This window comes from Plecotus auritus (genome assembly GCF_963455305.1).
Source record: "Plecotus auritus genome assembly, chromosome: 3".
Classification (NCBI taxonomy): domain Eukaryota; kingdom Metazoa; phylum Chordata; class Mammalia; order Chiroptera; family Vespertilionidae; genus Plecotus; species Plecotus auritus.
This window is the reverse complement of record NC_137772.1, coordinates 1,012,711-1,039,581: the sequence shown is the minus strand read 5'-3', so window position 1 is coordinate 1,039,581 and position 26,871 is coordinate 1,012,711. Positions and strand designations below refer to the sequence as shown.

The following is a 26,871-nucleotide window of genomic DNA, read 5'->3' as shown; positions in this document are numbered from 1 at the left end:
TTCTATTTTGCAAAGAGAGGAGGACGAGAACGCGATAGAACAAGAAACGCACGGCGGACGCCGAAGAAATGTCCTTTTCCACACACAGAAAAGGATCTGCTCGATGCTGTTCGCATCTCCCAGAAACATGACCTTCTTATGTGATCAGGGTCCCTCTTCTGCTCTGTAGGAAGCGTCAATCAAGCCTTAACTATGCACAGCTGTATTATGCATCAAAGCGCGCCGCTTCCCTAACCAGCAAATTAAAAAGAGACAGCGTGAAACGTGGCGGCACACTTGCAGACGGCCTTTGAACACGCTCTTATTCGCTATCTGAAAGAGCACCGCGTCTCGTTAAGTTCGGGAAAACCCAACCCTTCCTCGGAAGGAGCCGTGTTGAACTCTCCGCGACCCTGCCGACGACCCTCCGGCCCACAAGGCAAATGTGTGTGGTGTCCGTGATCCATTCACCGTCAGCCAAAGAAGTGAACAGTGAACGTTCGTTCCTGGAGTCAAGGGGCGAGGTTTCCAGAGCCACAGTCATGTCCAGGGTGTGGGAGTGTATAGGAACATGAATGAGGAGTGTTCCCCCATACATTTTACATGAGTGTCAACTTCATATAGAAAATCACTCCCTTGTGAAAGATCGATAAAGATGTTTCCACTAAAGACTAGGGGAGAAATAAATCCGTTTCTCTGAATCAGGGCACAGGAATTCACCCAGCATCTGGGAAAAAGACAGCTTAGAATTCACAATTAGTTTCAAAGGCTTTCCATTCATTAGCAATCACTCTCCAAATAATTATAATTTTAATCCCACATTTAGCTCTTCCTTACAGAACACTAATCATATCAGAGTATACTAAACAGTAAAAGAAAAGGAAAAAATTCATTGGTACAGTGTTTTTATGTGAAAGCACATAACTATCCCTTGAAATTGTCCTGAGATATAAGCATTATGGACAGAGAAGTTTGAATCTCAACTTTGTTGTAAAACCTTTTTTAAAAAATAAAAATAAGATTAAATAGCATAGAATGATGAACACTGATAATGGAGACACTAATGATAATGAAGAAGTCTTTGGAAATAATTGCACAGTTTCACAATATAGTACATTCGTCATGAAATCAACATGGGCAAATTAGCCTGTGAAGGCTCAATAAATAGGGTATTAGATTTTGATAACTTTTATTGAAAGGGAGTTAGAGATAGATAGATGGATAGATAAATGAGTAGGTAGATGGGTAGATAGACAAATGGGTAGATGGATGGATAGGCGAATAGATAGGTGGATAAGTGGGTGGATGGATAGATGGATGGATTTATATATAAAACCAGATTTCTAACACCATCTAAAACCCACTTACTGAGAATCACTTGGGGAAGAGGCCTTGGAATTTACATTAAAACAAGACCTCAAGTGATTCTTTTTAAATTCTTTTTTTAATATAACTTCATTGATTTCAGAGAGGAAGGGAGAGGGAGAGAGAGATAGAAACATCAATGCTGAGAGAGAATCCTTGATGGGGTGTCTCCTGCACACCCCACACTGGGGATCAAGCCCACAACCTGGGCATGTGCCCTGACCAGGAATTGAACTGTGACCTCCTGGTTTATAGGTCAATGCTCAACCACTGAGCCACCCTGGCCAGGCCTCAAGTGATTCTTACACACACAACGTTTGCAAAAGAGTATTCAAAGACTTTACACTATGGTCAGTATGCCAACCTCTACACTGACAAGGGGGACATGTTTAGTACAGAAGACAGAGTGTCGCCACCATACACTGGGGACCTGCTGGGTTCTGTTGGGACTCCTATGGCTATAATTATCTGGACAATTCAGATAGAAATTCAGATTTACCTTGATCATATCCAGATTTCCCTTGACTTTTACTGAGATCAAGGGTCTTCAAAACACATAGAACAAAAAAATAAATAAAAGGTACCTGGAATTGAGCCACCTTTTTATATCCTTTACATCCCAGGCTGCAATAACAGTCTAAAAGGAACTCGTGGATGATAAAACTGCTAAGAGAAACCAACCACTTGACTCCTTCGTGCATAGATTCCCCTTGGTCTCATGTGAGGAAGAAGAATAATGTTTCACTGCCAAAGCATTATTCAAGACTCACTTCTTTAGAAACAACGTGGTCAAACCTCCGTTCAGATCACCAGCATGAGAAGGAAGCATGTCCTTCACTGGACTTACACTGGGAGAGAACGGCCATGCTGAAATCCCTCTCCCTTCCCCGGCCTTCCGAGCGAACACTCGTGTAAGATAAACACGGAGATGTCTATCAGTAAATTACAAAACGCTTTAGAGAAATAGGAGATCCGGTAGTTATTTTTAATAGGCGTTCACGCCTGCGCGTTTCCTCATTCACGAGAGAAGCGTTCGTGGAGATAAAAGTGGCCACAGTGGGTCAGAGTTCCGGATCCAGGGAACGTGCTCAAATCTTGCTCCTCGGCATTTGCAGACGTAGGTTTTGGTCCACGACACCGTGTGTGTGCGTGTGTGTGTGTGTGTGCGTGTGTGCGTGTGCGCGCGTGTGCGTGTGCGTGTGCGTGTGGAGGGTGAAACCTCTCAGCCGGCTGCATGCCCGAGGGGAAAGGAAGACAGATCGTGCGGTGTCCCCTAAAGCTGATGGCATTCTCCTCTCGCAAAAATTAGTGTTTGATTCACGGGGTTTCAAGACGTTGCAGCTGAACTCAGGAAGGGGGAAACGTGTTCCATGCTCTGCAAAACAAAGGCTGATCTTTTGGGGGAAAAAAACAACAAAACAACAGCCTACAAGATGTGAGTTATCTCCCTCAAGCTCCTACCACGCCCTTCTTGGCCAATCCAATGAGACAGCTCTCACCTATTTATTTGTTCATATAAAGGGACGTTTCATTCTGTCGCTTACCAACCGCAGCGCGAGAAAAGGAATTCGACCCTTAACGCAGACATCCTCCTTCGTCAGAGGTCACTTCATCGCTGAAAGTTAATTGCGGCAGAGGGCCGTGTTCCTGCAGGAAGGCAAACACCCAAGACGGCGGGGTTCACACTGCGAGGCTGTTCTGAGCCCCACATCCATCCGATGGGTGGGCTGAGCGCACGGCCGCGGACTGAAGGCCAGGGCAGGCCAGGGCGAGGCTGCCTGCCTGCCTGCCTTCAGGACTCCTGTGCCCGCAGCCCAGCCCAACAGCTGCTGTCTCAGCCTCAGGTGGCGCCTCCCGGCCAGCCCCAAGGTCTGAAACCAGATCTGCCGCCGCTCCCTGCGGAGGCCCCGCCACAGGGAGGCGCCAGTTGGGTTCCATGAGGTGCCACTGAGTTCCCGCGCCACCAGCACAGGGGCCCAGGCTGGCACACGGTCCCCAGCGACTCGAGGGGCGAGAACGTGGGCCTCCGGATGCCTGCGCCTTTGCTCCAGCATCTCCCTCTGACGGACGAGCGAAACGGGTACAATGAACCTAAGAGATGGCACAGCGTGTTGCCTTCTCCCAGCAAGGAGTCCCGTTCAGCGACTTCATACGAGAAGGCAGCGAACCTACAAAAAGCCGGAGGGAACGTCGAGCTTAAATGGCACGGATGTAAGCCCCGGCCGGTGTGGCGCAGTGGATAGAGCGTCAGCCTGCAGCCCCAAGGGCCCCGGGTTCGATTCCGGTCAAGGGCACGTACTTTGGTTACAGGCTCCTCCCCGGCCTGGCCCTGGTCGGGGCGCCGGCAGCAGGCGACCCATCGATGTGTTTCTCTCACATCCATGTTTCTCTGTGTCTTTCCCTCTCTCTGTCGCTCTCCCTAAAAATCAATGGGAAATACAGCCTCGGGTGAGGATTAACTTAAAAAAAAAAAATTGCACGTATGCAAGGGGGGTGGCTGACTCCCACCATGAGCTCAGCAGAAAACCTGCCGGAGACACACGGAGCGTGCAGCCCCGCACGGAGCACTTAATATGCGATTTGCATGTGGACGGCTTAGGGATGTGCGCACGGCCGCTGCTGTCTGGTCTGCAGCGAGCCGCACCGGCCCCGGAGCCCGTGTTGATCTATTCTTAAAGGAGGCGGGAGCATTTTCTTGACATTTCCAAAGCCCTGTTCGTGTCCGGCAATCCCCTGAGGCCCCAGGCAGGGGCTGTTTTCCCAGCAGGGCCTTCTGAGTCCCCCTCCTGTGGCCAGACCCATGGAGCTGGCGGCCGGGAGAGCCCATGCGAATTTGGGGTTCCCCTTCTCCGCAGGCCTGAGCTGGCCCAGAGGCCGAGACACCGGGGAGTCCACAGCCACGGCCTCACCTGCCACGGGCCTCTCCCCACCCACAGGTGCAGGGTTCAGTTTACAAAACCTGCTGCTGGGTTAGAAAGCCTCCCCTCGTCTTCCCTTTTAAAGACCTAAAAGCCCAAACCAAGACCCGCAGAGGTGCCCCGGAGGCCACGCCACCCTGCTCCCTGCCGCCGAGCCGCTCCGAAAACACACTCCCCTTGACAAGCAATCAAAACTACTTGCCCAGTCAGTCCTGGCTGCAGAAGCTCTGACTTCCGCAGCAGGCCCACCTCGTTAGCCCGAGATGGATTAGGGCTTTCCCTTGAAAGACACTTATTAGCGGGTTCCTGGCTACCCCGGGGGAGGGAGCGTGTGACGTGGCCTGGCATGAGGAATCGGGGGGGGGGGGGTCGGGGGGGGCACTGAGAGGTCTGGGGTCTCCTGGGAGAGAGGAATTGTTGAAAGGTGACATGGGGAAGCACGTAGGTTGGTTGGTCGCCTGGATGTTCTCTGTCTCTCTCTCTGTCTGTGTGTGTGTGTGGCGGGGCGGGGGGGGGTGTTACTTGGTTTCTGTGGAAATGTGGCGATACATGGGTACATCTCTTTGCTGGGAGGTTAGGTGGGGAATGTAGGAACTGTGAATCGTGACACAGACCTTTCTGTCCAGGCTGCCTGAGGAGTGCTTGGTCCTTTCTGAGAGGCTGTCTGAGTGATGCTGCTAACAGGGGCACCCTCACCATCCCCTGCACCCTACCACCCCCTGCACCCTCACCACCCCCTGCACCCTCACCACCCCCTGCACCCTCACCACCCCCTGCACCCTCACATCCCCTGCACCCTCACATCCCCTGCACCCTACCACCCCCTGCACCCTCACCACCCCCTGCACCCTCACCACCCCCTACACCCTCACCACCCCCTGCACCCTCACCACCCCCTGCACCCTCACCACCCCCTGCAGCCTACCACCCCCTGCACCCTCACCACCCCCTGCACCCTCACCACCCCCTGCACCCTCACCACCCCCTGCACCCTCACCACCCCCTGCACCCTACCACCCCCTGCACCCTCACCACCCCCTGCACCCTCACCACCCCCTGCACCCTCACCACCCCCTGCACCCTCACCATCCCTTGCAGCCTCACCACCCCCTGCACCCTCACCACCCCCTGCACCCTCACCACCCCCTGCACCCTCACCACCCCCTGCACCCTCACCACCCCCTGCACCAAGGCAGGAAGCAGCTGAGAAGCAAAGTTTCCCCAAATGGCCTCAGGCCTCAGATCAGCCTCAGGTGAGGGGCTGGGGGGCGTGAATCTGAGCTCTTGGAGAGAATTACTCCGTTAACTAGAAGGACCTGCTAGCCGCCTCCTTCCCTCTCCCGGTCCTGCGAACGCGCTGCTAAGGCAGTATAGTGTGTGCTCTGTGCTCAACCCTCACGACAGCGTTAATGCCACAAAGAAAACAACATCAAGAGCGAAGTCCGGGCGCCCCAAAGCTGTAGTGAAGCTTAAAGCACCAGCAGCCAGAGCCCTGGCCAGGCGTGGAGGGCACAGGTTCCAGCGGCCACAGCGCGGCTGCCTCCAGCCCCGCGGGACGCGGCCAGCAGATCACGAAGGACGCCCCACGCACCAGAAACTCGCCAGGGCCTGTGCCACAGGGGGAGCCGCCACCAGGCCAAGCTGCGCAGCTCCTGTGGCCGCTGCAGCCTGAGCAGTCCTCCAGCCTCCTCCCGCCCCCTGGAGCCCTGTGCTGGCAGGCCCGTCCCCCCCCCCCCCCCCCGCACTGCCCATGCCCCCAGCCCCCAGCAGGGCCGACCTCGGTCACCGGGGATTCGGGGATTCGCGAAGGGGGTGCACCCCTGCCCCAGGAGCCAGAGAGAACAGGGGAGACCCATGTGCTGGCTTCACTAGCCTCCTGCCTGCAGCCACTGCCATGGGACCCTGGGGGAGCAGAGACCAGCCCCCATCAATGGGGAGATGAAGGCGCCCTGCACACCCACCTCAGCCTCGGCCAGGCACGAGCGCAAACACACGCACACGCACACATGCACACACATACACGCACGGACACGCATGCCCTGCTATTGCATCGTGCGCGCCAAGCAGCCCCAAGGTGCACTTAGGGCTCCTGCAGCCTGGACCGGGGACTCCCCGGAGCGGAGGGCGCTCTCTGCCTGGAGCTGCCCCTCCAGGCTCCAGGGTAGCCCAGGACTTTGCCTCCCCCGCTCTGTGGGCCCTGGGACCTGGAGAGCCCCCCTCTGCTCCCGCCCCCGCCCGCCCCCAGGAAGCGCCGGGCCCACCCGCGAGGGGGCAGCACCCTCCCCACACATGCCGGCGGATCATGAAGCAGCCCTGGCGGGCGGCTGCCTTCTCCAGCAGCAGCGCCTGCTAACTGCCCCTGGGGGAAGGTGCTCTGGAGGGAGCAGGACCAGCTGGGACACGGGGCGCCCTGAGGCCCAGGCTGGGCGGCTGAGGGTGCAGGGGAGGGGCGGGAAGTTTGGTGGAGTTGCCATTGCATCCAAGTGTTTCCTCTCCACCAGGGGCTGGGCTGGGCCAAGCCGTCCTGGCCCCAGGCCTCCGCCCCACCTGCAGGCAGATGGGCGGGCCCCTCCCAGGGACCACCGCCTGGCTCTCTAGGTTCCAGCTTGGGCTCCGTCCAGCCAAGACCGGACTCCCCAGGCCCTGCCCGCCCACCACCCCGCTGTGCCCGCTGTGCCCCCTGGTGACTCCCGAGCCCGGGGCTCGCATGGGGACCCGAGCAGGTGGGCGGGCAGAGGGCCAGTGTCCGCGCAGCTCCTAATCCCAGCGGAATGGGAACGGCCACGCACCCCAGCCCTCTGCTCCCCGCTCCCCGGGACGCTGGGGACCCGGGACAGACGCTTCCCTGGGACAGCCCTTTGGGAGGCTGAGCGATGGCACGAGGCAGGTGCCCGAGAGGAGCCACAGGAGGGAACGCCTCATCCGCCCCCCTCTCCATCCTCCCAGGCCCCCACCCGGGCGGCCCTAGCGGCCCCGGGGACAACCCTTAGCCTAGAGGCCCGACACCCCGGAACACGGACGGGTAGAACACGCGAGGCAGACGATGGGAGAACCCGGGCGGACGGGCAACTTCGTGCGGAAGCAGCAGCGATGGCCAGGAACAGACTACAGGGCTGCACTGGGCGCTTTCAGACCCACACCCCAGCCAGCTGTCCCGGGAGTGGGGGCTGCTGTGACGGACAGGGGCGTCCGCGAGGCCAGCGGGAGGGGGGCACGCACTTGGCAATGTGCACAGCCATCACCCCCTCCCTCCCTCCCTCCCTCCCTCGCGCCCGCCCCGCCCCGCCCCCCGAATCAAGAGGGGCTTGTTTTCCTCGGAGGATGGACGAGCCCGGCCCTGCCAGCCCGCTCGCTCGCTCGCTCGCGCCTGGGGGCTCCTGGGTGGGAAGCACCCCAACTCATTTCCAGGAGAAAACCAAGTTCGCGGGGCTCCCGGCCCAGGCGCGACTCGGCGCCCCCCAGCCCCTCGCGGAGGCAGCAAAGGGAGCGGGGAGCGCCCGGGGCACAGCGAGCCCAGCGAGGGGGATCCCCTCCGGGTCTCCCCTCCCGCAGGCGCCTCGCCAGCTCCTTCCAACTCGCAGGGAGCGAAGTGCGGGGAGCGCAGGGGGGCACCCCCCCCCCCAGAGGCGGCCCCTCACCCCCAGGCCGGCGGAGGGGGCCGGTGGGAGCGACAGCGGGGCGCTCGCGGGGCACGGGGAGCCAGGCCAGCTGCTGCGCTGCAGGGAGGCGCCCCCGCCCCCGAGCGCCCCGACTCCAGAGGCCGGCTTCCCAGCACCACTCGCCCCGCCGCCCATCCCGGTCGGGAAAGTCCTGGGCACCGGCCCCCGCCACCCGGCCCGCGGCGCCCACGTCTCCATGGAGGCGAGGCGGCCGCCACGGCGCAGGCAGCCCCGCGGTCCGGCTTCCTTCTCCCTGGCAACCCGCACCCCCCAAGAGAAGCCACGCTCCCCTTCGGCCCCGGAGAGGGGGAGGTGGGAGGTGGGGCGGGGGAGGGGGCCAGGCAGCCCGGATGGAGGCTCCCGCCCCGGCACAGCCTCCCCGGCACCGAGCACCGGCGCGTCCGCACGCCGGCGGCCGGGTCTCCGTCCCCCGGCAGACACCTGCGTTCCCGGCCCGCCGCCTCCCCTCCACCTCCGCGGCGGCTCCGTCTCCCCGCGGCCCGCGCCTCCTTACCCTTTGCTGCGGCCAGGAGCCCGGCGCAGAGCGCCAGCACCGCGGGCACCGGGAGCGGGAGCGGGCGCGGCGGCCGGCGCTCCCTCCGCGCCGTCATGTCTGCAGATAGTCCACCGAGCGGCGCGGGCGGGCGGGCGGGCGGGCGGCTCTTCCGAGGCGCCGCTCCCCGGGCGCGCGGCTGCGGACGGAGCCGGGCAGTCACCGGAGGGCACGGCGGGCAGCGCAGGGAGCCCAGTCCCCGGTCCCGGCCCCGGCCCCGCGCCGCCGACGCCTCCCGCAGGTCTGGGCGCCGGGCTGCGTCGCTCTCATAGCATCGCCGGTCCGAGCCGCTGCGGGCTGAGCTGCGGGAGCTGACGCCGGGCTGCGGGCGGCTGCGGGGCGAGCCGGCGTGGAGGCGCCGCGGCCGAGGCTGCGGGAGGGGCGGGCGGAGAGAGAGGAGCTCGCGCAGCGCGGAGACCTGGAGCCCGGAGCGGAGGCAGCTGGAGAGAGAGGCTGCGAGCGAGTGGGAGCGGGAGGAGGGGCGGGGGGAGGAGACCGGCGAGGGGAAGGCGGGGAGCGCAGGCGATGGGCTGCCGGCGCGCACGGAGCCGCTGCCGCCGCGGCCGGACTCAACCATCCCTCCCCGCGGAGAGGGAGAGGGAGAGCGAGCGGGAGAGGGAGCGGGAGGGAGGCTGGGCTCGCTACCCAGACGCCCGGCCCGGCGCCGGCTCCGCGCCCCGCTGCGCCCCATCCCGCCCCTGCGCCACCGCGCGCAGGCTGGGGGAGGCAGACTTGTTGGGTGCGAGGTGGAGACCCCCAAGCCGCACAAGGGAGAGGCAACTCCTGCAAACTGGAGGGACCTGAGGGGGAGGGCTGTGCCCCCCCCCCCCCGCCCCAATCTCCCGACCTCTGCTCCCTGCTGACCACAGAGAGGCCCCTGCATAACTTAGCCGGGCGGGCAGGGCGCAGACCCGCTCCAACTCCCAGGGGAAAGTGCCATTAATAGCGTCATTATTGTTGGACATGTTTGGCCGGAGGAGTGTGTGCGAGGAGTTAGAGCCTTCCCGCTTCCGGACCGGGGTGTGGGGGCGCTCTCTGCACAGGCAGGTTCCCCTTCCATTCAAATGGGGACGAGGGTCTGGAAGTGCTGGCGGCCTGGCCGGGAGAAGGGCCAGCCCCTGGCACACCCTGAAGCTGAACCCCACCTGCAGCGCCGCGGGGTGGGGGCTTCAGGAGCAAAGAGGCAGAGCAGAGGCAGAAGCGGGCAGCCGGGAACAGAACAGGAGCGCCCCAGAAGTTGATAGGAGGAACCCCGTTTCACCCAGCTTCTCCCCAGTAGAGGAGGTGCCCCCCCCATGCAATCTCTGGGACCAGGGATGGCAGGACGGCAGGGTGGTTTAGGGGATAAGGTGGGACATTCTCAGGAGAAGAGGAGGCATTCACAGAGGGACAGCAAAGCCTGGCATTCTCCCCCAAAGGTGCAGGTGACTCCCTGGGAGGGTGGGAGGGTGGGAGGGTGCAGGCCCAGGAGCGCCCTGAAGTCCAGCCCTGTCTGCAGCACCGGGACCCGTGGGCGGAAGGGAGGCCCCACCCAGGGTGGCAAAGGTCCTGGTGCTTCAAGCCACCTGCCTGTGTCTCAGTCTTCAAGAGGAACAGCTGACAGGTCCATCCTGTGTTACTTCCTGTCCTGTTTTTCCTGGAGTGCCTTTGTCCCCCGGGTCTCTAGGCTCCCCGAGGGGGATGGTGAATGCACACAACCTTGAATGTCAGCTCCCAAGCATGTCTCCCCCTGTCATCTCACACCAGCCGGGAGCAGCTGTGTGCACGGAGGACTCATTGGTGCTGGGAGGGGGCTGCACCCCCCAGGGGCCACGGGGCTTCTCTGAGGACTCTGTCCTGCACTTGGCCAGGCGGCTCCACCTGCAGAGCCCTCCTCTGCCCCCCCCCTTCTCCCCCCACCAAGCACTGATGGGGGAGGGAGACAGCAGGGAGACCCCAGGGACCACGCCCCTGAGGCTGGACCAGGCCTGCAGAGGGAGGGTCCCTGGAACTCAGCACCTGAACACAATGCGTTTGGAGGCCCAGGAAGGGAGCCCCAGTTCAAGCTCCTCCTCAGAAGACAAGACCATCGAGCTCCCGCAGGAGCGGAGCAGATGTCTCATTGAGGAACCGAGGAAGGACGCTGGGATCCCTGAGGACTCATGTCACCAAGGAGGGTCTCTGCCATCATGAAACCCTTTCCAACCCCTCCCGCCCTGGCGCACTCCCAGGTGACTTCCACTGTGGTGCTCAGCCAAGGTGCCTGTCACCTGGGGACCCAGCACCTGCAGGGGGAACAGGACCAGCTGCAGCCGGCCGGGGCCCACCTCCCCGGCTCTGTGTCACCTCTCCGATGCCCCCTCCGCTCTCGGCTGTGCAAAGTGTCCATTTGGCTCCCATCTTTGAGGAACATGGCCCGTGTGACCGGTAAATACCCATGTTTGCGATGGTTCGTGGGGGGGCGTTTTCTTTAACCAGATCGTACGTCAGGCACTTCCAGTGATGGAAGCCCAAGTGTTCTGCATCACAGGCACGCGGAGGGGGAGGCGGCTGTCAAATAAGCCCTTCTGATCTGGTAACATGGTTGAATTTGCGTTCATATTGCCATTATTTTCCCAGGATCTCCAGGCAGGTTCATCCGCCTGGAAGCGTGGGGCCCTGCTGCCATCTAGTGGCCAGGCTTTCTGGTTGGGCCTTTTGCATAGAAGTTGGTGGTCCAGGGTCTGACCTCTCTGACCTGCCCACCCCCGCCCCCCTGCTGGCCCTCCCAGAGCCCCTGGGCGCTCTGGACCCTGTAAGGAAGGGGCTGGGGCGTGAGAACGCCTGTCAGCTTTCCAGAGGCGTTCCCTTTTGATTTGGAATGAACGTGAACGCCCTAATGTATAGGGCAGCTCTAATGCCAGGCATTTAGAGGCATCTTAAGCAACGGGGTCAGAGCCGGTGGGTGCCCCAGGAGTGCCCCCCTGGCCGCTGTGGGACCCCTGTGGGCTCCCGCAGGGGCACAGGCATGACTGCTTGTGGCCCGGAGTCGGGCTGAGCAGGACTGGAAGCATCGCGGGCTCAGGGCTGAGAGCCGAGGGGGGGTGAGTGAAAGCAGAGGGTGTGGCATCTGGGAAGGAGAGGGCTGTCCCTGAAACCCTGTGAGGGCGGAAGTAAGACTCCACTTGGCTGGGGAGAGGAAGTGCTGTAACCGAGGAGGGAGTGTGGCTCTGTTTTAAGTGAAACCATCTAAGGAGGGAGCCAAAATGGGAGCAGTTACTTGAGACGATATTAGAAATTAAGCCCGACCGGGGTGGCTCAGTGGTTGAGCGCCTGAGCGCCGACCTAGGAAGCAGGAGTTGAATTCCCAGTCAGGGCTCAGGCCCTGGTTGTGTGTGGGCTCCACCCCCAGGAGGGGGCGTGCAGGAGGCAGCCGATCAATGATTCTCACCCATCTTGATGTTTCTCTCTCTCCCCCTCTCCCTTCCTCTCTGAAATCAACAAAAATGTATTTTTTTAATTAGAAATTGAACAGTTTTGCACAGAAGAGGATGCTAATAATCTAGAAAAGGCGTAAAGCGTGTGTGAGACCCTTGGAGAACATAGTGTGTGCCATATTGCTAAATGGACCCCGTGCGGCTTGTGGGACGCACACACTGGACATTGATGGGGAGGGGAGAGCTGGGGAAATTCGCTCCTCATCGAGGGGTGGGTCGGGGCCGGCCCCGCGGCACTCAGGTTGGGTGCTTTAGGGAGACCCTGCACCTCAGGGCTCTGTCCCCTCACCCGTGGCACAGAGAGTTTGCGCTAACATCGGTGCTGCCTCCAAAGGCCACCCCCCTTTTCCCTCGCACGTTCCTCGCTGCGGCATTTCCCTGCCCCTCAGTCACCATAAAAGGACCTGTGTTGAATGTCTCTGTTTAGGTTCAGGGAGTCATTTAAGGGAAAGGCATTCCAAACTTATAATATAAAAACATCTGTATTTACCAGAACAGTCTGCGAAGGAGCAGTCCTCCACACACACACACACACACACACACACACACGCACGCACACACATACATGCACACACATGCGCACACGTGCACACGGTCTCTGCCGTAGTAGCTTTAGAATGCAGATGGTTGCATTTGTTTTCGTCTGTAAAATAAAAGCCTTCTGATTTTTTAAAAATATTTTCCTCATAAAAAGTCAGCGAGCTGTGCAGCGATCACAAACCTGAACACGATCTTTTTTGCCCAGAAATGTCTTAGATTCAGAAGCCCAGAAGGGATGGTGACCTCGTCCCCCGATGGCGTCCATTTCTCCTCACCAGCGGTGCCTTCTCCTCCTTGACAGTTCCCCTCATCCGAGGACCACGTTTCCCTCGTCTCGGTTTTGGGAGGCGTGAGGGACAGCCATCGTTCCGCCGGAAAGCAGGCCTTCGGACCCTGGTGGCTTCTCGGGCGGACCCTGTGGCCGTCACCGGGGACATGTGTCTGTATCACCCACTGGTCGCTCTGCAGATGTGACGTAGGTGGAACGGGCCCAGGTGGAGGTGGAACGGGCCCCGTCTGCGTCCCCTCCCTCGTTCGTGGATTTCGTAGACCGTGTGGTCAGCGGAGGGACTCTGGGTGCTGGGAGGGGCGGGCCCGGGACTGCCCAGCGAGACGTGGCCGCTCAGCACCACCCCCTTGTTGCCTCCATCACAGATGGTTCTCTCCTCCCGTCCTCGCCCACGTCCCTCTTGACAGACCTTAAAGACAGGCAGCTCGTGCGATTGCCTCTCTGCTGTCCATGGAAAGACCCCAAATCCCTGCGAGTGTCCCTCTGTCCCAAGCGCCGCTGACAGAGCCTTGTCCTGTGAGTCTGGGAGGGTTTGGTGTTGAAGACGCCCTATGAGCTGAAGATGCTTGTAGGGGGTTTGAGTTGAGATGGTCAACTCCTGTGACCCGCTTGACCTTCCGCGGAGGGAAAGCATACCCAGGAGGGCGTCCCAAGGTCAAGAACGGATAAGACACCCTCGTCAGTGACCTCATCAGTGACCCTGTCTCCGCCCTCCATCCGCTGCCCACACTGCGGCTGGGGGGCTCCTGGTGGGAGATGCGGCTCCTCACTCACTCACCTGAGGGGGGGCCTACCTATGCCCCTTCCTGCCGGAGCCTGTGCGTCCCACACACCAGGGGCCCAGCCCCTAAGGGAGCGTCCGTCCTCTCCCTCTTACGATGGCCGTGACCATAGAAAAAGCAAGGTCAGCTCCCTTTCCTCCCACCCGCCTTATCTCTGCTGCCGAGTTTAAATGCATTTTGATATTTTCTCCCTGAAAGTCTGTCCTTTCTCTCTTATTGATTGAAATAACATCCGCTAGAATATTTCCTGAAACTGCATATACCAAGCCTTTCCCATCGGAACAGCTTCTTTAAAGTGGCGGTTAAGTCCTTGGAGTGACCTCAGCCGTCACGGCTCGGTCTCCCCTTTCACACAGCCCGGCGCTGAGTCGGGTCTCAAATAGCAGCCGCTGTCTGACCTCACCCGCAGCAGCGGCCACCAGCATCCTCAGAGCGTTGGAAAGCGGAGGAGTCTGCATTAGCGCCACGGCATGAGGCAGGAGGCGGGTTCCCTTCTCTGGAGTTAGAAGAGGGAAGATGCCCCAATAAGATCCCTACTGTGTGTCACGTATTCGTTTATGCGGGTTCTAAAAGGCTGGCCAGCATGTCCTGGGTCAGGTGAACACTGATGAGAAACAGGACGGAAGCTTCAGCGTGAGGTCTAGGCCTTTCCATGCCCCCTCCCCCGCCCCGGCCTCCGGCCTCCCTAGCTGCTGTGGGGAGCTGGGCTCTGTCGAGGTCTCAGGGACCCAAAGGGAGAGAAGAGTTACACACAGACTTCGGGGGGAGTACTTTCTAGGCAGGAGGAAAGTGCACGCAGAGGGATAGACACTGAGTGGCCTGATTAGGATGATCTCTGAACACATGATAATCTGGCCACTCATTGTGTGTGTGTGTGTATTTATATACTTTAGAGGCCCGGTGCATGCATCCGTGCATGGGTGGGGTCCGACCAGCCTGGCCTGGGGGAGGGGACATGGGTGGTTGGCCGGCCCGCCTGCTGGTTGAACTCCTGGTCGAGGGGACAATTTGCATATTAGCCTTTTATTATATAGGACATACACTGAGTGGCCAGATTATTATGATCTCTGAATACATAATAATCTGGCCACTCAGTGTGTGTGTGTGTGTGTGTGTGTGTGTGTGTGTGTGTGTGTGTATTTATATACTTTAGAGGCCCGGTGCATGAATTCGTGCATGGGTGGGGTCCGAACAGCCTGGCCTGGGGGAGGGGACATGGGTGGTTGGCTGGCCTGCCTGCTGGTTGAACTCCTGGTCGAGGGGACAGTTTGCATATTAGCCTTTTAGGATATACAGTGAGTGGCCAGATTATTATGATCTCTGAATACATAATAATCTGGCCACTCAGTGTGTGTGTGTGTGTGTGCGTGTGTGTGTATTTATATACTTTAGAGGCCCGGTGCATGCATCCGTGCATGGGTGGGGTCCGAACAGCCTGGCCTGGGGGAGGGGACATGGGTGGTTGGCTGGCCTGCCTGCTGGTTGAACTCCTGGTCGAGGGGACAGTTTGCATATTAGCCTTTTATTATATAGGGTATACACTGAGTGGCCAGATTATTATGATCTCTGAATACATAATAATCTGGCCACTCAGTGTGTGTGTGTGTGTGTGTGTGTGTGTGTGTGTGTATTTATATACTTTAGAGGCCCGGTGCATGAATTCGTGCATGGGTGGGGTCCGAACAGCCTGGCCTGGGGGAGGGGACATGGGCGGTTGGCTGGCCCGCCTGCTGGTCGAACTCCTGGTCGAGGGGACAATTTGCATATTAGCCTTTTATTACATAGGATATACACTGAGTGGGCCAGATTATTATGCATTCAGAGATCATCATAATCTGACCACTCATTGTATACATATGAATTCTCAAATAAACTTGTATTTTGCCATGAGACTTTAAAAAAAATTTTTTTTCATTGATTCCGGAGAGGAAGGGAGAAGGAGAGAGAGATAGAAACATCCATGATGAGAGAGAATCATGGATTGTCTGCCTCCTGCAGGCCCCACACTGGGGAAGGAGCCACAACTGGGCATGTGCCCTGACCGGGAATCAAACTGTGACCTCCTGGCTCATAGGTCGATGTTCATCCACTGAGCCACGCTGGCCGGGAGTCATGCGACTTTTAAAAGAATCTTTCTAGAGAACCAAGATGGCAGCACAGGTAAACACCTGTACTTGCGGCCTCTCACAACCACATCAAAATTACAACTGAAAGACAGAACAGCTATAATCCAGCACCGCAGGGGAGCTGGCTGAGTGGAAGGACTACAACTAGAGGTAAAGAAGAAAGCGCATTGAGACTGGTAGGAGGTGCGGAGGCGTGGAAAGTGCTGGCACCCGGGTGCGCTGCTTTTTTATTTTTTTATTTTTATTTTTGTAAGTGTATTTTATTGATTTTTTTTTTTACCGAGAGGAAGGGAGAAGGATAGAGAGTTAGAGACATCGATGAGAGAGAAACATCCATCAGCTGCCTCCTGCACACCTCCCACTGGGGATGTGCCCGCAACCAAGGTACATGCCCTTGACCGGAATCGAACCCGGGACCTTTCAGTCCGCAGGCCGACGGTCTATCCACTGAGCCACACCGGTGAGGGCTGCACTGCTTTTTTAATCAGGAGGGAGATATAAGCTCCCATTTGCTCTGAACTCCAATTCCAGGCAAGGCTCTGGGGGACCCAGACACCTATGGGGAGAAACTGGACTGTCTGGCATTGGGGCAGGAACAGGAGGGTGGTTTTCTTTCAGACGGAAGTGCTTGCAGGGATCATTGTTCCTGTGCTGAGACCTCCTTGGCCACAGGGCTGACTGGCAGCCATTGCTGTTTGCTCTGCCCTGGTGATTCCCTGAGACCCTGCCTCACCCAATGTACAACCCCACCCAAGCTGTGCACAGCTTCTTTTTTTGTATAAATGGCCTATCCTTTCTCAGCCTAAAACCTGTCAAACAGGCAGCAGCTGGGTCAGGGAGCCCCAAGTCTATCAAAAGAAGGCCCAAGGCAGGCAGCAGCCTTCCTTGCTTCACAGCTGGGCCTCGTCTAGGCACTTCCAAACCCAAACAAAGAGGAGGAATCTGCAGATCTCTCTGTAGCTCCTGCTGGGTGGCCTCAGGCAGAGGCTAAATTAGCACCTCCTTGGAGATCCAAGAGCCAGCGTACCCAGGGGTCAGTGTCAGACCATACCGGATTACAACTCCTCACATCCATAAACAACACACTTAAGAGGCAGACTCAGTGAGCACCAAAGCCCCACTGAAGCAAGCCCTGCTCCATAAGGGTGTCTCCAGCACAGCAGCTCTCCCATTGTAGACACAGCTGGTCCTCACAGCCAATTGGCCTGGAGGTCAATTTCTCCCAGTGATAACAATAGCAATCAAGGCTCAACTACAACAAGACTGTGCACACAGCCCACAAAGGGGTGCACCAAGGGTGTCCACCTCAGGTGACTGGGGAGGCTAACCACTGGGCCCTATAGGACACCTAGCACACAAAGACACTCTATTAACTCAAGGAGACCTAGCAGCTACCCAGTACATAGAAACAAACACAGGGAAGCAGCCAAAATGTGGAGACAAAGAAACATGTCACGAATGAAATAAATGGAAGAAAGCAAACTACTGGATATAGAGTTCAAAACCACAGTTATAACATTACTCAAGAATCTTCTAGAAACCTCCGAGGAACTTAGTGAGGCCTTCAAGGATCTTAGTGAGAAGGTAAAAAAAAAAAAAAGGAAGCCGAAACCGGTTTGGCTCAGTGGATAGAGCATCGGCCTGTGGATTGAAAGGTCCCGGGTTCGATTCCGGTCAAGGGCATGTACCTTGGTTGCGGGCACATCGTCAGTGGGAGGTGTGCAGGAGGCAGCTGATCGATGTTTCTCTCTCATCGATGTTTCTAGCTCTCTATCCCTCTCCCTTCCTCTCTGTGAAATATCAATAAAATATATTTTTTAAAAAAAGGAAAAGGACCAGTCAGAAATTAAGCATACACTGACTGAAATAAAGAATAAAATACAGAGATCCAACAGCAGACTAGAGGATCCCAAGAATCAAGTCAAAGATTTAAAATACAAGGAAGCAAAAAAACCCAACCAAAAGAGCAAAAAGAAAAAAGAATCCAAAAATTTGAAGATAGTGTAAGGAGCCTCTGGGACAACTTCAAGCATACCAACATCCGAATTATGGGGGTGCCAGAAGAAGAGAGAGAGCAAGATATTGAAAACCTATTTGAAGAAATAATGACCAAAAACTTCCCCCATCTGGTGAAAGAAATAGACTTACAAGTCCAGGAAGTGCAGAGAACCCCAAACAAAAGGAATCCAAAGAGGACCACACCAAGACACATCATAATTAAAATGCCAAGAGCAAAAGACAAAGAGAGAATATTAAAAGCAGCAAGAGAAAAACAGTTAATTACCTACAAGGGAGCACCCATATGACTGTCAGCTGATTTCTCAACAGAAACTATGCAGGCCAGACGGGACTGGCAAGAAATATTCCATGTGATGAATAGCAAGGACCTACAACCAAGATTACTCTACCCAGCAAAGCTATCATTCAGAATTGAAGGTCAGATAAAAAGCTTCACAGATAAGAACAAGTTAAAGGAGTTCATCACCACCAGACCAGTATTATATGAAATGCTGAAGGGTATTCTTTAAGAAGAGGAAGAAGAAGAAAAAGGTAAAGATAAAAAATTATGAACAGCAAAGCGACAACAAATACATATCTATCAACAAGTGAATCTAAAAATCATGTGAATAAAAAAATCTGATGAACAGAATAAACTGGTGAATGTAATAGAATCAGGGGCATGGAAACGGAGCGGATTGACAATTCTCAGGGGGAAGGGGGTGTGGGGGTGTGGGAAGAGATTAGACAAAGATCTTACACCTATGGATGAGGATAGTGGAGGGATGACAGCCTGGAGTGGGGTGGGAACTGGGTGGAGGGGAGCCATGGGGGGAAAAAGAGGAACATCTGTAATAATCTGAACAATAAAGATTAAAAAAACATCTTTCTAAGCACAAACCCAGCTTTGCTCATTCTCACGTGAGTTTGCAGTCACTGAGGAGGGACCATTTGTTTGTAGGGAGGGTGGCTAGATTCCGCTGTGTCACAGGGATGGTGAGGAAATGCAAGGTGAGATACGGTCACGGACAGGAATGGGTGGCCGCCCCTGGCGCAGCTCCAGCCCCCCCTCCTGGTCTGAGGCCTCGCCAACCCCTGCGCCGTGCCTGGCCTCCATCACCTTCAAGGAGGAAGCAGACCAGGGGGACACCACGTGGGAAGTGGCCACTGGGAGGGCCTCTCTCCAGAGGATGTTGCCTTTCCTGCCCCGCGGGGCCTTGGTTGTACATGGAACCAACCCCGTCTTATCCATCCAAAGGCAGTGAGCGTCCACACGCTTGCTCACGCATCTTCCACCCCCATATCTGGGCTCTGCGGTGCACGCCCGCTTTCCTTTAAACCCCTTTCAAGTTAAGTCATGGGGACCAGAGGGCATGTATGGGGGTGTCTCTGGGGAAGCTGTAGGGGGGCCTGTAGAGACCTGCAGGGTGGGGCCTGGCAGCAGAAATACTCCAGCTTCTCAGGAAAGGCAGCCAAGCAGGCACTGGCTCCATCTGAGTCAGATTCCAAGGAGGAAGGCACTGGGCTAGGCCGGGAAGCGCAGGTGCGGGGCAGGGAGAGGAGACAGTGAAGGGAGTGGTCCGGGTCCGCGTGCTGGTCTCCACCCGCCAGCTATCAGCATTCCCCGAGTCACCTTCTCTCGCTCAGTCCTCAGTCCCGGGGCCCAGCTGCCGGATGCTGTGCGGGTAACACCCACCTGCCCACCCCATGCCATCCAGGAGGACAATGCAGGCGGTGGGGACGCGTTGCTGAAACTCGGCGTTTTGCTCACTTTTCATTTCTGAGCGATAGTTCCTCAGATATCGAGTTTGCAAGAGACGGTGCTTCTCTCTCAGGCCTTGAGACACGCTGTGCCACTCCTTTCTGGCTTCCATGGTCCCTGACAAGAAATCGGCTGTCCTTCAACGTCCTTCGCTGTAGGTGACGCATCCTTCATCTCGGCGCCTTGGAGACTTTTCTACAGCACTTGTTTCCCGAGTTTAATTGTGATGCATCTTCCTGACGTTGGGGGAGCAGGGGCAAGTGCATCGGAGGAAGAGGGGGCACATCTGTGGGGATGCCGCCACAGGGCAGGTGTGGAGAAACTGTTTGCAAAGCACAGCCATGGCTGCATGTGACAGTCATGCTCCATGACCAGCAATCCAGCGAGAGGCCGCCATGTCACAGGGCGCAGGCCGGGGAAGCTTAGGCACAGCAGAGAGGGATTGCCCACAGTCTGGAGGCTGGACTCTGAGATCGGGTGTCTGCCTTCGACCACCTGCAGATCAAAGCGCTGAGCTGGCCGTAGAGGGATGCGTTGCCGTGGGAACCCGTGAGGTCACGGGGGAGCCCCTCTGCTATGCAACAGATGGGCGCGGGCTTACGTTTCTGGAGTGATGGGTGCGAACACCAAGCTCTGAATGGGAAGAGGTAATGCTGTGTGCGTGCGAGGTGAGTCGCAGGAATCCAGTGTCCGTGATCTCACTTTTATTTACCGGTTTGTAGCTTCCTGAGTGGGGACTATATCTGGGCAGACGGCTACTGAGCGATGGCATTAGGACACTAAGGTGATACGGATTTGACGCAGGTTTCTCAAAGGTTAACTCTCCACTGGCTTCTGCATAAACAGCACAAAACCAGACAAGATGCAGAATGCCGGCTGAAAAGAACCTCAATGTCTGATGCCTTAAATTCAGAGACGTTGGGAGATGTACATGCAAACGTATTAACCGGTCATGGCAAACGCCCTTCCACGCAGCGACGTGAGCTCGGCGACCCACCTCCTCTGCCCCAGCGGGCTCCCCGGCTCCCCGATTCCCTGTCTCAGTGCAGACGTGGCAGGTTGTCCATCTTTGGTTCCAATGAATTCAGAACTCCGGTATTCTGCCTCGGACACTGGCCACTGAGGAAACACGCCAAAACTCACACGTCCATAGTCACCACACCGGGAGCTGAGGCCTGGGCAGGTGCCGAAAAATGCGTGCTCGTCACTGTCTTAATCAGCGCACAGCCAAACCTTGAGATGCAGAGGGACCCTCACGTGCGGCTCTGAGAGCCCCAGGAGGCACTGCACCGACCATCACCCTGCAAAGTGGGAGGTCCCAGCCACTCGCCGGGGCTCTGAGTGAGGCCCTCTGCCCGGGGGGGTGCCTTCCTGACTTGAGCAAGAGGAGAGTTAGACACGAGACAAGCACCACAGCTCATTCATCTGGCGCGGGACCCCATGGAGAGCCACAGAGAGCCACGGAGAGCCACAGGGAGCCACAGAGAGCCACAGATAGCCACAGGGAGCCATAGAAAGCCACAGAGAGCCACGGAGAGCCACAGGGAGCCACAGAGAGCCACGGATAGCCACAGGGAGCCATAGAAAGCCACAGAGAGCCACAGGGAGCCACGGAGAGCCACAGATAGCCACAGGGAGCCATGGAGAGCCACAGGGAGCCACAGAGAGCCACAGGGAGCCATAGGGAGCCACGGAGAGCCACAGGGAGCCACGGAGAGCCACAGGGAGCCACAGGGAGCCATGGAGAGCCACAGGGAGCCACGGAGAGCCACAGATAGCCACAGGGAGCCATGGAAAGCCACAGGGAGTCACAGGGAGCCACAGAGAGCCACAGGGAGCCACGGAGAGCCACAGATAGCCACAGGGAGCCATGGAAAGCCACAGAGAGCCGCAGGGAGCCACAGGGAGCCACAGGGAGCCATGGAGAGCTGCAGGGAGCCATGGAGAGCCACAGATAGCCACAGGGAGCCATGGAAAGCCACAGGGAGCCACATATAGCCACAGGGAGCCATGGAAAGCCACAGAGAGCCACAGATAGCCACAGGGAGCCATGGAGAGCCACAGGGAGCCACAGGGAGCCATGGAAAGCCACAGGGGGCCACGGAGAGCCACAGGGAGCCACGGAGAGCCACAGGGAGCCACGGAGAGCCACAGGGAGCCATGGAGAGCCACAGAGAGCCAGAGCTCGCGCGTTGTGCATCTGCCCTTCCAACTCACAGTTTTGAAAGAGTCTTGGGATAATAATTCAATGTCCTTAAAAGGCAATCCCTGGCTTCCTTAAATCTCTCACTGATGATTGCATCTGACAGAGAGGCGCTCAGACAGCCAACGACGATGTCCCGGCTTAGCTCTTTCTCAGAACATATTCTCCCTTAGCCTCCGTGGCACCTGCCAGTTGAACCGCATGGGGGCGGAGCTCCATTTAAACAATGCTGATGAGGCAGCTTGTGAGGGCAAACACTCCCTGTGACCAAAAAGTCACTCCCTTAGCTCACAAAAGGAATTGGGTAAGATACTGGGATACACGTGTATGACGGCACGTGTCTGTGCGTGTACCTATGTTCACGGTCAGATCCGCTCACCTGGCAGAGAGCTGAGCAGGAAGAAGGAGAGTCGGTGAGACCACGTTTTTTCTGCATGTTAAAATAAAACAGAGTAACACGGATGTTTACAAGGTTTATGGTGATCCTTTTACAATACAGGCAAATATAAAATCACTATGTAAATACCAGAAACCCATATAATGTTATATGTCAACTAGAGGCTCGGTGCACGACATTCATACATTTGGGTGAGGGGGCCAGTCCCCTCAGCCTGGCCTGCACCCTCTTGCAGTCCGGGAGCCCTCAGGGGATATCTGATTGACAGCGTAGGCCCGCAGGGAGTGGGCCTAAGCGGGCAGTCAGACATCCTTAGACTCCCGCCACCACTGCTGTGCTCACTGGCCATCAGCCCGGCTTGTGGCTGAGCGGCACTTCCCCTGTGGGAGCGCACTGACCACCAGGGGGCAGCTCCTGTGTTGAGCATCTACCCCCTGGAGGACAGTGCATGTCATAGCGACCGGTCATTCCGCCGTTCGGTCAATTTGCATATTGCCCTTTTATGATGTAGGATTATAGTTCACTAAAAAAGCAAGCAAAATAAACAAGAAGTGATTCTGCTATTTCTACCCTGGAGATTAGGTTTGATTGGTAAAGTCTAGATGCATATTTAACTGCTAAGTGCCTGAGGAACATTTCAGAAGCCCCCGGAACCTTCCTGAATCAGGAGATGGCGTGCTTCGGCCAGGACTGTGGAACCCCGTCGCTGGGAGCGCCGTCCGGCGTGTTAGTGCTTGTTGGGAAGAGCATGCGGTGGGCCCGACAGGTGACTCCCCCGCGGGGAGCAGAGGAAACGCGGGGAACTGGGGAGAAGCTCCTGGTACTTGGGGTTTGACGGTGAAAGCAAAGGGGATGACCGCAGCAAAACACTGGGGAGAGCTCCCGCCGCGTCCCAGAGCCACGGAGCCGGCAGCAGAAGCCGGCAGCCCCGGTGTGCCAGGCTGAACACAGGCAGCGCTCACAGCACGGCCGTGCGGAGTCAGGGGAGGCTGCAGCACACGGCAGGGCGCTGGGTAGCAGGTCCAGCTGCTGGGGCCCACCTCCCCACACCCTACCCTGGGCTCCCATAGTGACCGGAATGTCAGGTGGGCCTGGTCTCCAGCTCAGGGGGACACGGAGGAAACCCCCAACGAATGACTGTGCAAGTCTGGCCTGACCCAGGTGGGGTCCCTGGAGGCCGGATGCAAGCCCCTCGCTCCCGTTTCACACAACGCGGAGCCCACTCAGGGCGGGACATGTGGGGACCTCGTGCAAAGCATCGTCCGGCCGAGGGAGACCTGCAGCCACGTGGGCAGAAGACCGTGAGCCATGAGGACGCGCGATAGAGCAGGAGGCTGGAGGGCGGTTAGGGGAGGGCTCCTCTGGGGACGCAGGGCCTCGGGAGCCTCTGTGTACGCTGCAGATTCAGAAAGCCATGACCGCGCCCAGCCACGTGGCCCTCTCCGACATGACCCCAGAAGGCCCTACGCTGACCCCCAGGCCCAGCACAAGCAGGAAGAGCCGTTGAGGGTGTGCTGTAAGGTAGCCCAACCAGGATCCCAGGGGAAGGCGGTAGAGACAGGAAGGGCAGTTTCAGGAGAGGGGTCGGGGAGAGGCATGCGCACGTGACCGGCAAACAGCTCCAGGCCCCATTACCTTACATACGCAGAGGAGGGAGGGATGTCACCAGACATGGAGAAGGAGAAGAAGGGGCACTGGGTGAGCTTTAAACCTTGAAACTGATACCATGCGGGGATAGGGGGAGAGCGGCCAATTGGGAAAGCACAAGGGACATAAAATGAGGAAGGGTCCAATTAGAAACAGTCATGCGGAGACAAGAGCTTTCAGCATTTACAAGGCCTGAGACAGAGGCTCACAGGGACTCGATTTTCCCCTGTTGGGGAAAGAGCAGGTTTTCTCCACGTGGGGGCCTCCCCAGGGGGCGCTGGTATATGCTGACAATAAACTTCCACATTTTCGCTTATCATCTTTCTGTCCGTAAATTCTATCCTTCCAACTTCGTAGGACAAGAACCGCGGCGAGAGTCCGACCTGCCAGTCCGTGGATCAGCAGGAGCTCCGGGGCCCCAGCCCACCCCACAGGAGAGCATTTCGGTTGCTTGGTTCTTATTCTGTTTGCATTGTCTTTTGCTCTTGGTACCCGAGGAATGCTTTGTCTTGACATTAAACTGGTTACACAAAAGGTCAGCTTTCCCCATCAAGAAGAGAAAACCCAGGGAAGGGGGAACGTTGGATTTACGGAGTTACCACGGCATTACATCCAGCTCCAAAGCCACATCCCCAAGTCACAAAGCACGCCGCCAGGTGAGGAGAGATGGCCCGTGGGAAGAAGAAAAGGAAACGGACAGAAGCCATCCTTGAAGAAGACCAGACGTTGTGGAGTTACCAGCCGTGGGCAAACAACGGCCCGCGGGCCGGATCCGGCTGTTCTATCCGGGTCTCTTGCTCTCCCCTCCGCTCCTTTACTTTGAATTTATATTAGTTCACACAAACACTCCATCCATGCTTTTGTTCCGGCCCTCCAGTCCAGTTTAAGAACCCATGGTGGCCCTCGAGTCAAAAAGTTTGCCCACCCCTGGGCTAGAATCAGCTCGTGCACAGACGCACGCTCACAAAACCTCCCACCAGACACAGCTGAGAGCTGTTCTTCCTGCCCCACCTGAGGTCTCCCTGGACCAGGCGTCCTCAAACTACGGCCCTCGGGCCACATGCGGCCCGCCGAGGACATTTATCCGGCCCGCCGGGTGCCGCTGCCTGTCCTGCTTAGCAGCCGATGCGTCCCGGGCCCGCAGTGTGCATAGGAATTTGTTCATAGTTTTTTTTTTTTTTTTTTTTTTAACTATAGTCCGGCCCTCCAACGGTCTGAGGGACAGTGAACTGGCCCCCTGTTTAAAACGTTTGAGGATCCCTGCCCTGGACCCTTTGCTGGGCGCCCACACCCAGCCCTTGCCCCTCACTCCCACGCCACCACGACCCGGCGTTAACCTGGTAAAGAGGTACGACCCCCTGCTGTCATCACTGCACTAGACAAAGACTTGTAATAGACTCTTTCTAATATTTCCTAAAAATTAAAGAAAACCATCGCCCAACGACTAGAGAGAGCCATAAAAATGATGGCTGAACAACATGGACAGGTCAACAGAGGGAGGAACGGTGAGGAGTCAACCAGGAGTGCTGGCGCTGCCGCGAACAACTGCTAAAATGGAAGCTCACAGCCAAGGCCCGAGAGCCAATGTGAAGGAGCAGGAGCTCCACTCTGCTCCCGGTGAAGCTCCGAGAAAGGGCCCTCCTACCCAGCAGGCGGGAAAGTGGTCGCAGGGAGAGATGCCTGCGTGCTTCCTGCTGTCGCAGGCCGGCCAGCCCTCCAGGGAAACTGTTCACACCCGGGCCCATCCAGAGCCAGCAGCCCGGGACGGGGCAGACATCCCCAGACTCGCAGGCTCCCTGTCCAATCGAGGGGAACGCTGAGCAGCCCGGACACAGGCCCAGGACCAGGCGAAGGGAAACAAGCCAGTCATGGAAAGACAAGTATCACAGGATCTCCCTCATGTGTGGAATCTAAGGAACAAATAAACTGATGGACGGAGTGGATCCAGAGACATGGGAGCATGGAGCAGAGTGCGGAATCTCTGAGAGGAGGCGAGAGGTTAGGGGAGGGAGGGGGGTAACCAGCCAAAGACCTTGTATGCTTATACGCATAAACCATGGGCACAGACAATGGGGTGGTGAAGGCCTGGGGCAGGGGGCAGGTGGGCTGGAGGGGGTCAGTGGGGGAAAAGGGGGGACATATGTAATACTTTCAGCAATAAAGAATGATTTTAAAAAACTATAAACCTAAAAAAGAAAAGGCAAGGTGTATGGCAAAGCCCCTTGAGGAAAGGACTGAGGCCGTCTCGTTTTTGTGCATCTTCCCCATCACATGGCTGGGCCCATAGATGCTCTCCGAGCCTCAAGGCTGCGGTGTCAGAACCTGGAAGTGGATGTGGAGTAACTTCTCTTCTCCCTGCATCCCAGTCAAACTCCAGAGTCCCCGTCAAACTCTAGAGCAGGGGTGGGAACTTTCTCTGCCAAGGGCCATGTGGGTATTTATAACATCACTCTCAGGCCGCACAAAACTACCAGCTTAAAAACTAGCTTGCTCTATCTGGTCAAACATTTATTAACTCCCCCTAATGCCTGGGCAGGGCCAGACCAGACCAAGTGATTTCATGGCCTTATATGGCCGAGGGCTGGATGTTCCCACCCCTGCTCTAGAGGAAAAACACACATTTCTTTGATGGTCTACCCATAAAATTAAGATACTTTTCACTGAAAATCACCTTAAAACTTTGGTTCTTATCTACACTAGTAAAAGAGAAATATGCAAATTGACCGTACATCTGCGGCGTCCACCAGCCAATCAGGAGTGAGTATGCAAATTAACCCAACAAAGATGGCAGGTTAATTTGCATATGCAGGCATGGAGCAAAGACTGAAGACTGAACACTGAAGACTGAAGACGACTGAAGACTGAAGATGAAGAGGCTTGGCTTCTCTGCTGCAGCTGGAGCGAAAACCTGGGTCCCGGGTGCCGGAGGAAAACTGGTGCCGGCAGCCAGGGGAAGGAAGGTCTATTGCATGAATCTTCATGCAACAGGCCTCTAGTGTTTAAATAAATGTGTTTTACTTGGCCTGAGGTTTGAGGATTCAGCAATTAAATCCCCATACCCTTTGTTTCGGGCCACATTTCACAATATTAGGAGATACACATCACAGTGGTTGGGAGTTGTGGCATATCCAATTTTTTTTCATTGAAGAAAGAGGTTGTTTTTCTCTTTTCCTATTTTGATTTTTTTTTCCAGTTTGG

General features: G+C 56.9%; 1 protein-coding gene across 1 annotated transcript in view; it reads right to left on the bottom strand.

Annotated features, from left to right (window-relative positions):
- Positions 1–8,533, bottom strand: part of CSMD1 (CUB and Sushi multiple domains 1) — a 1,048,987-nt gene extending 1,040,454 nt beyond the window's left edge. Inside the window, exon 1 of the mRNA XM_080662039.1 lies at positions 8,436–8,533. Coding sequence (XP_080518165.1) covers positions 8,436–8,532 — 97 coding nt within the window. The 5' untranslated portion in view covers position 8,533. The remainder of the gene's footprint in view (positions 1–8,435) is intronic.
- Between the last annotated feature and the right edge of the window lie 18,338 nt (positions 8,534–26,871).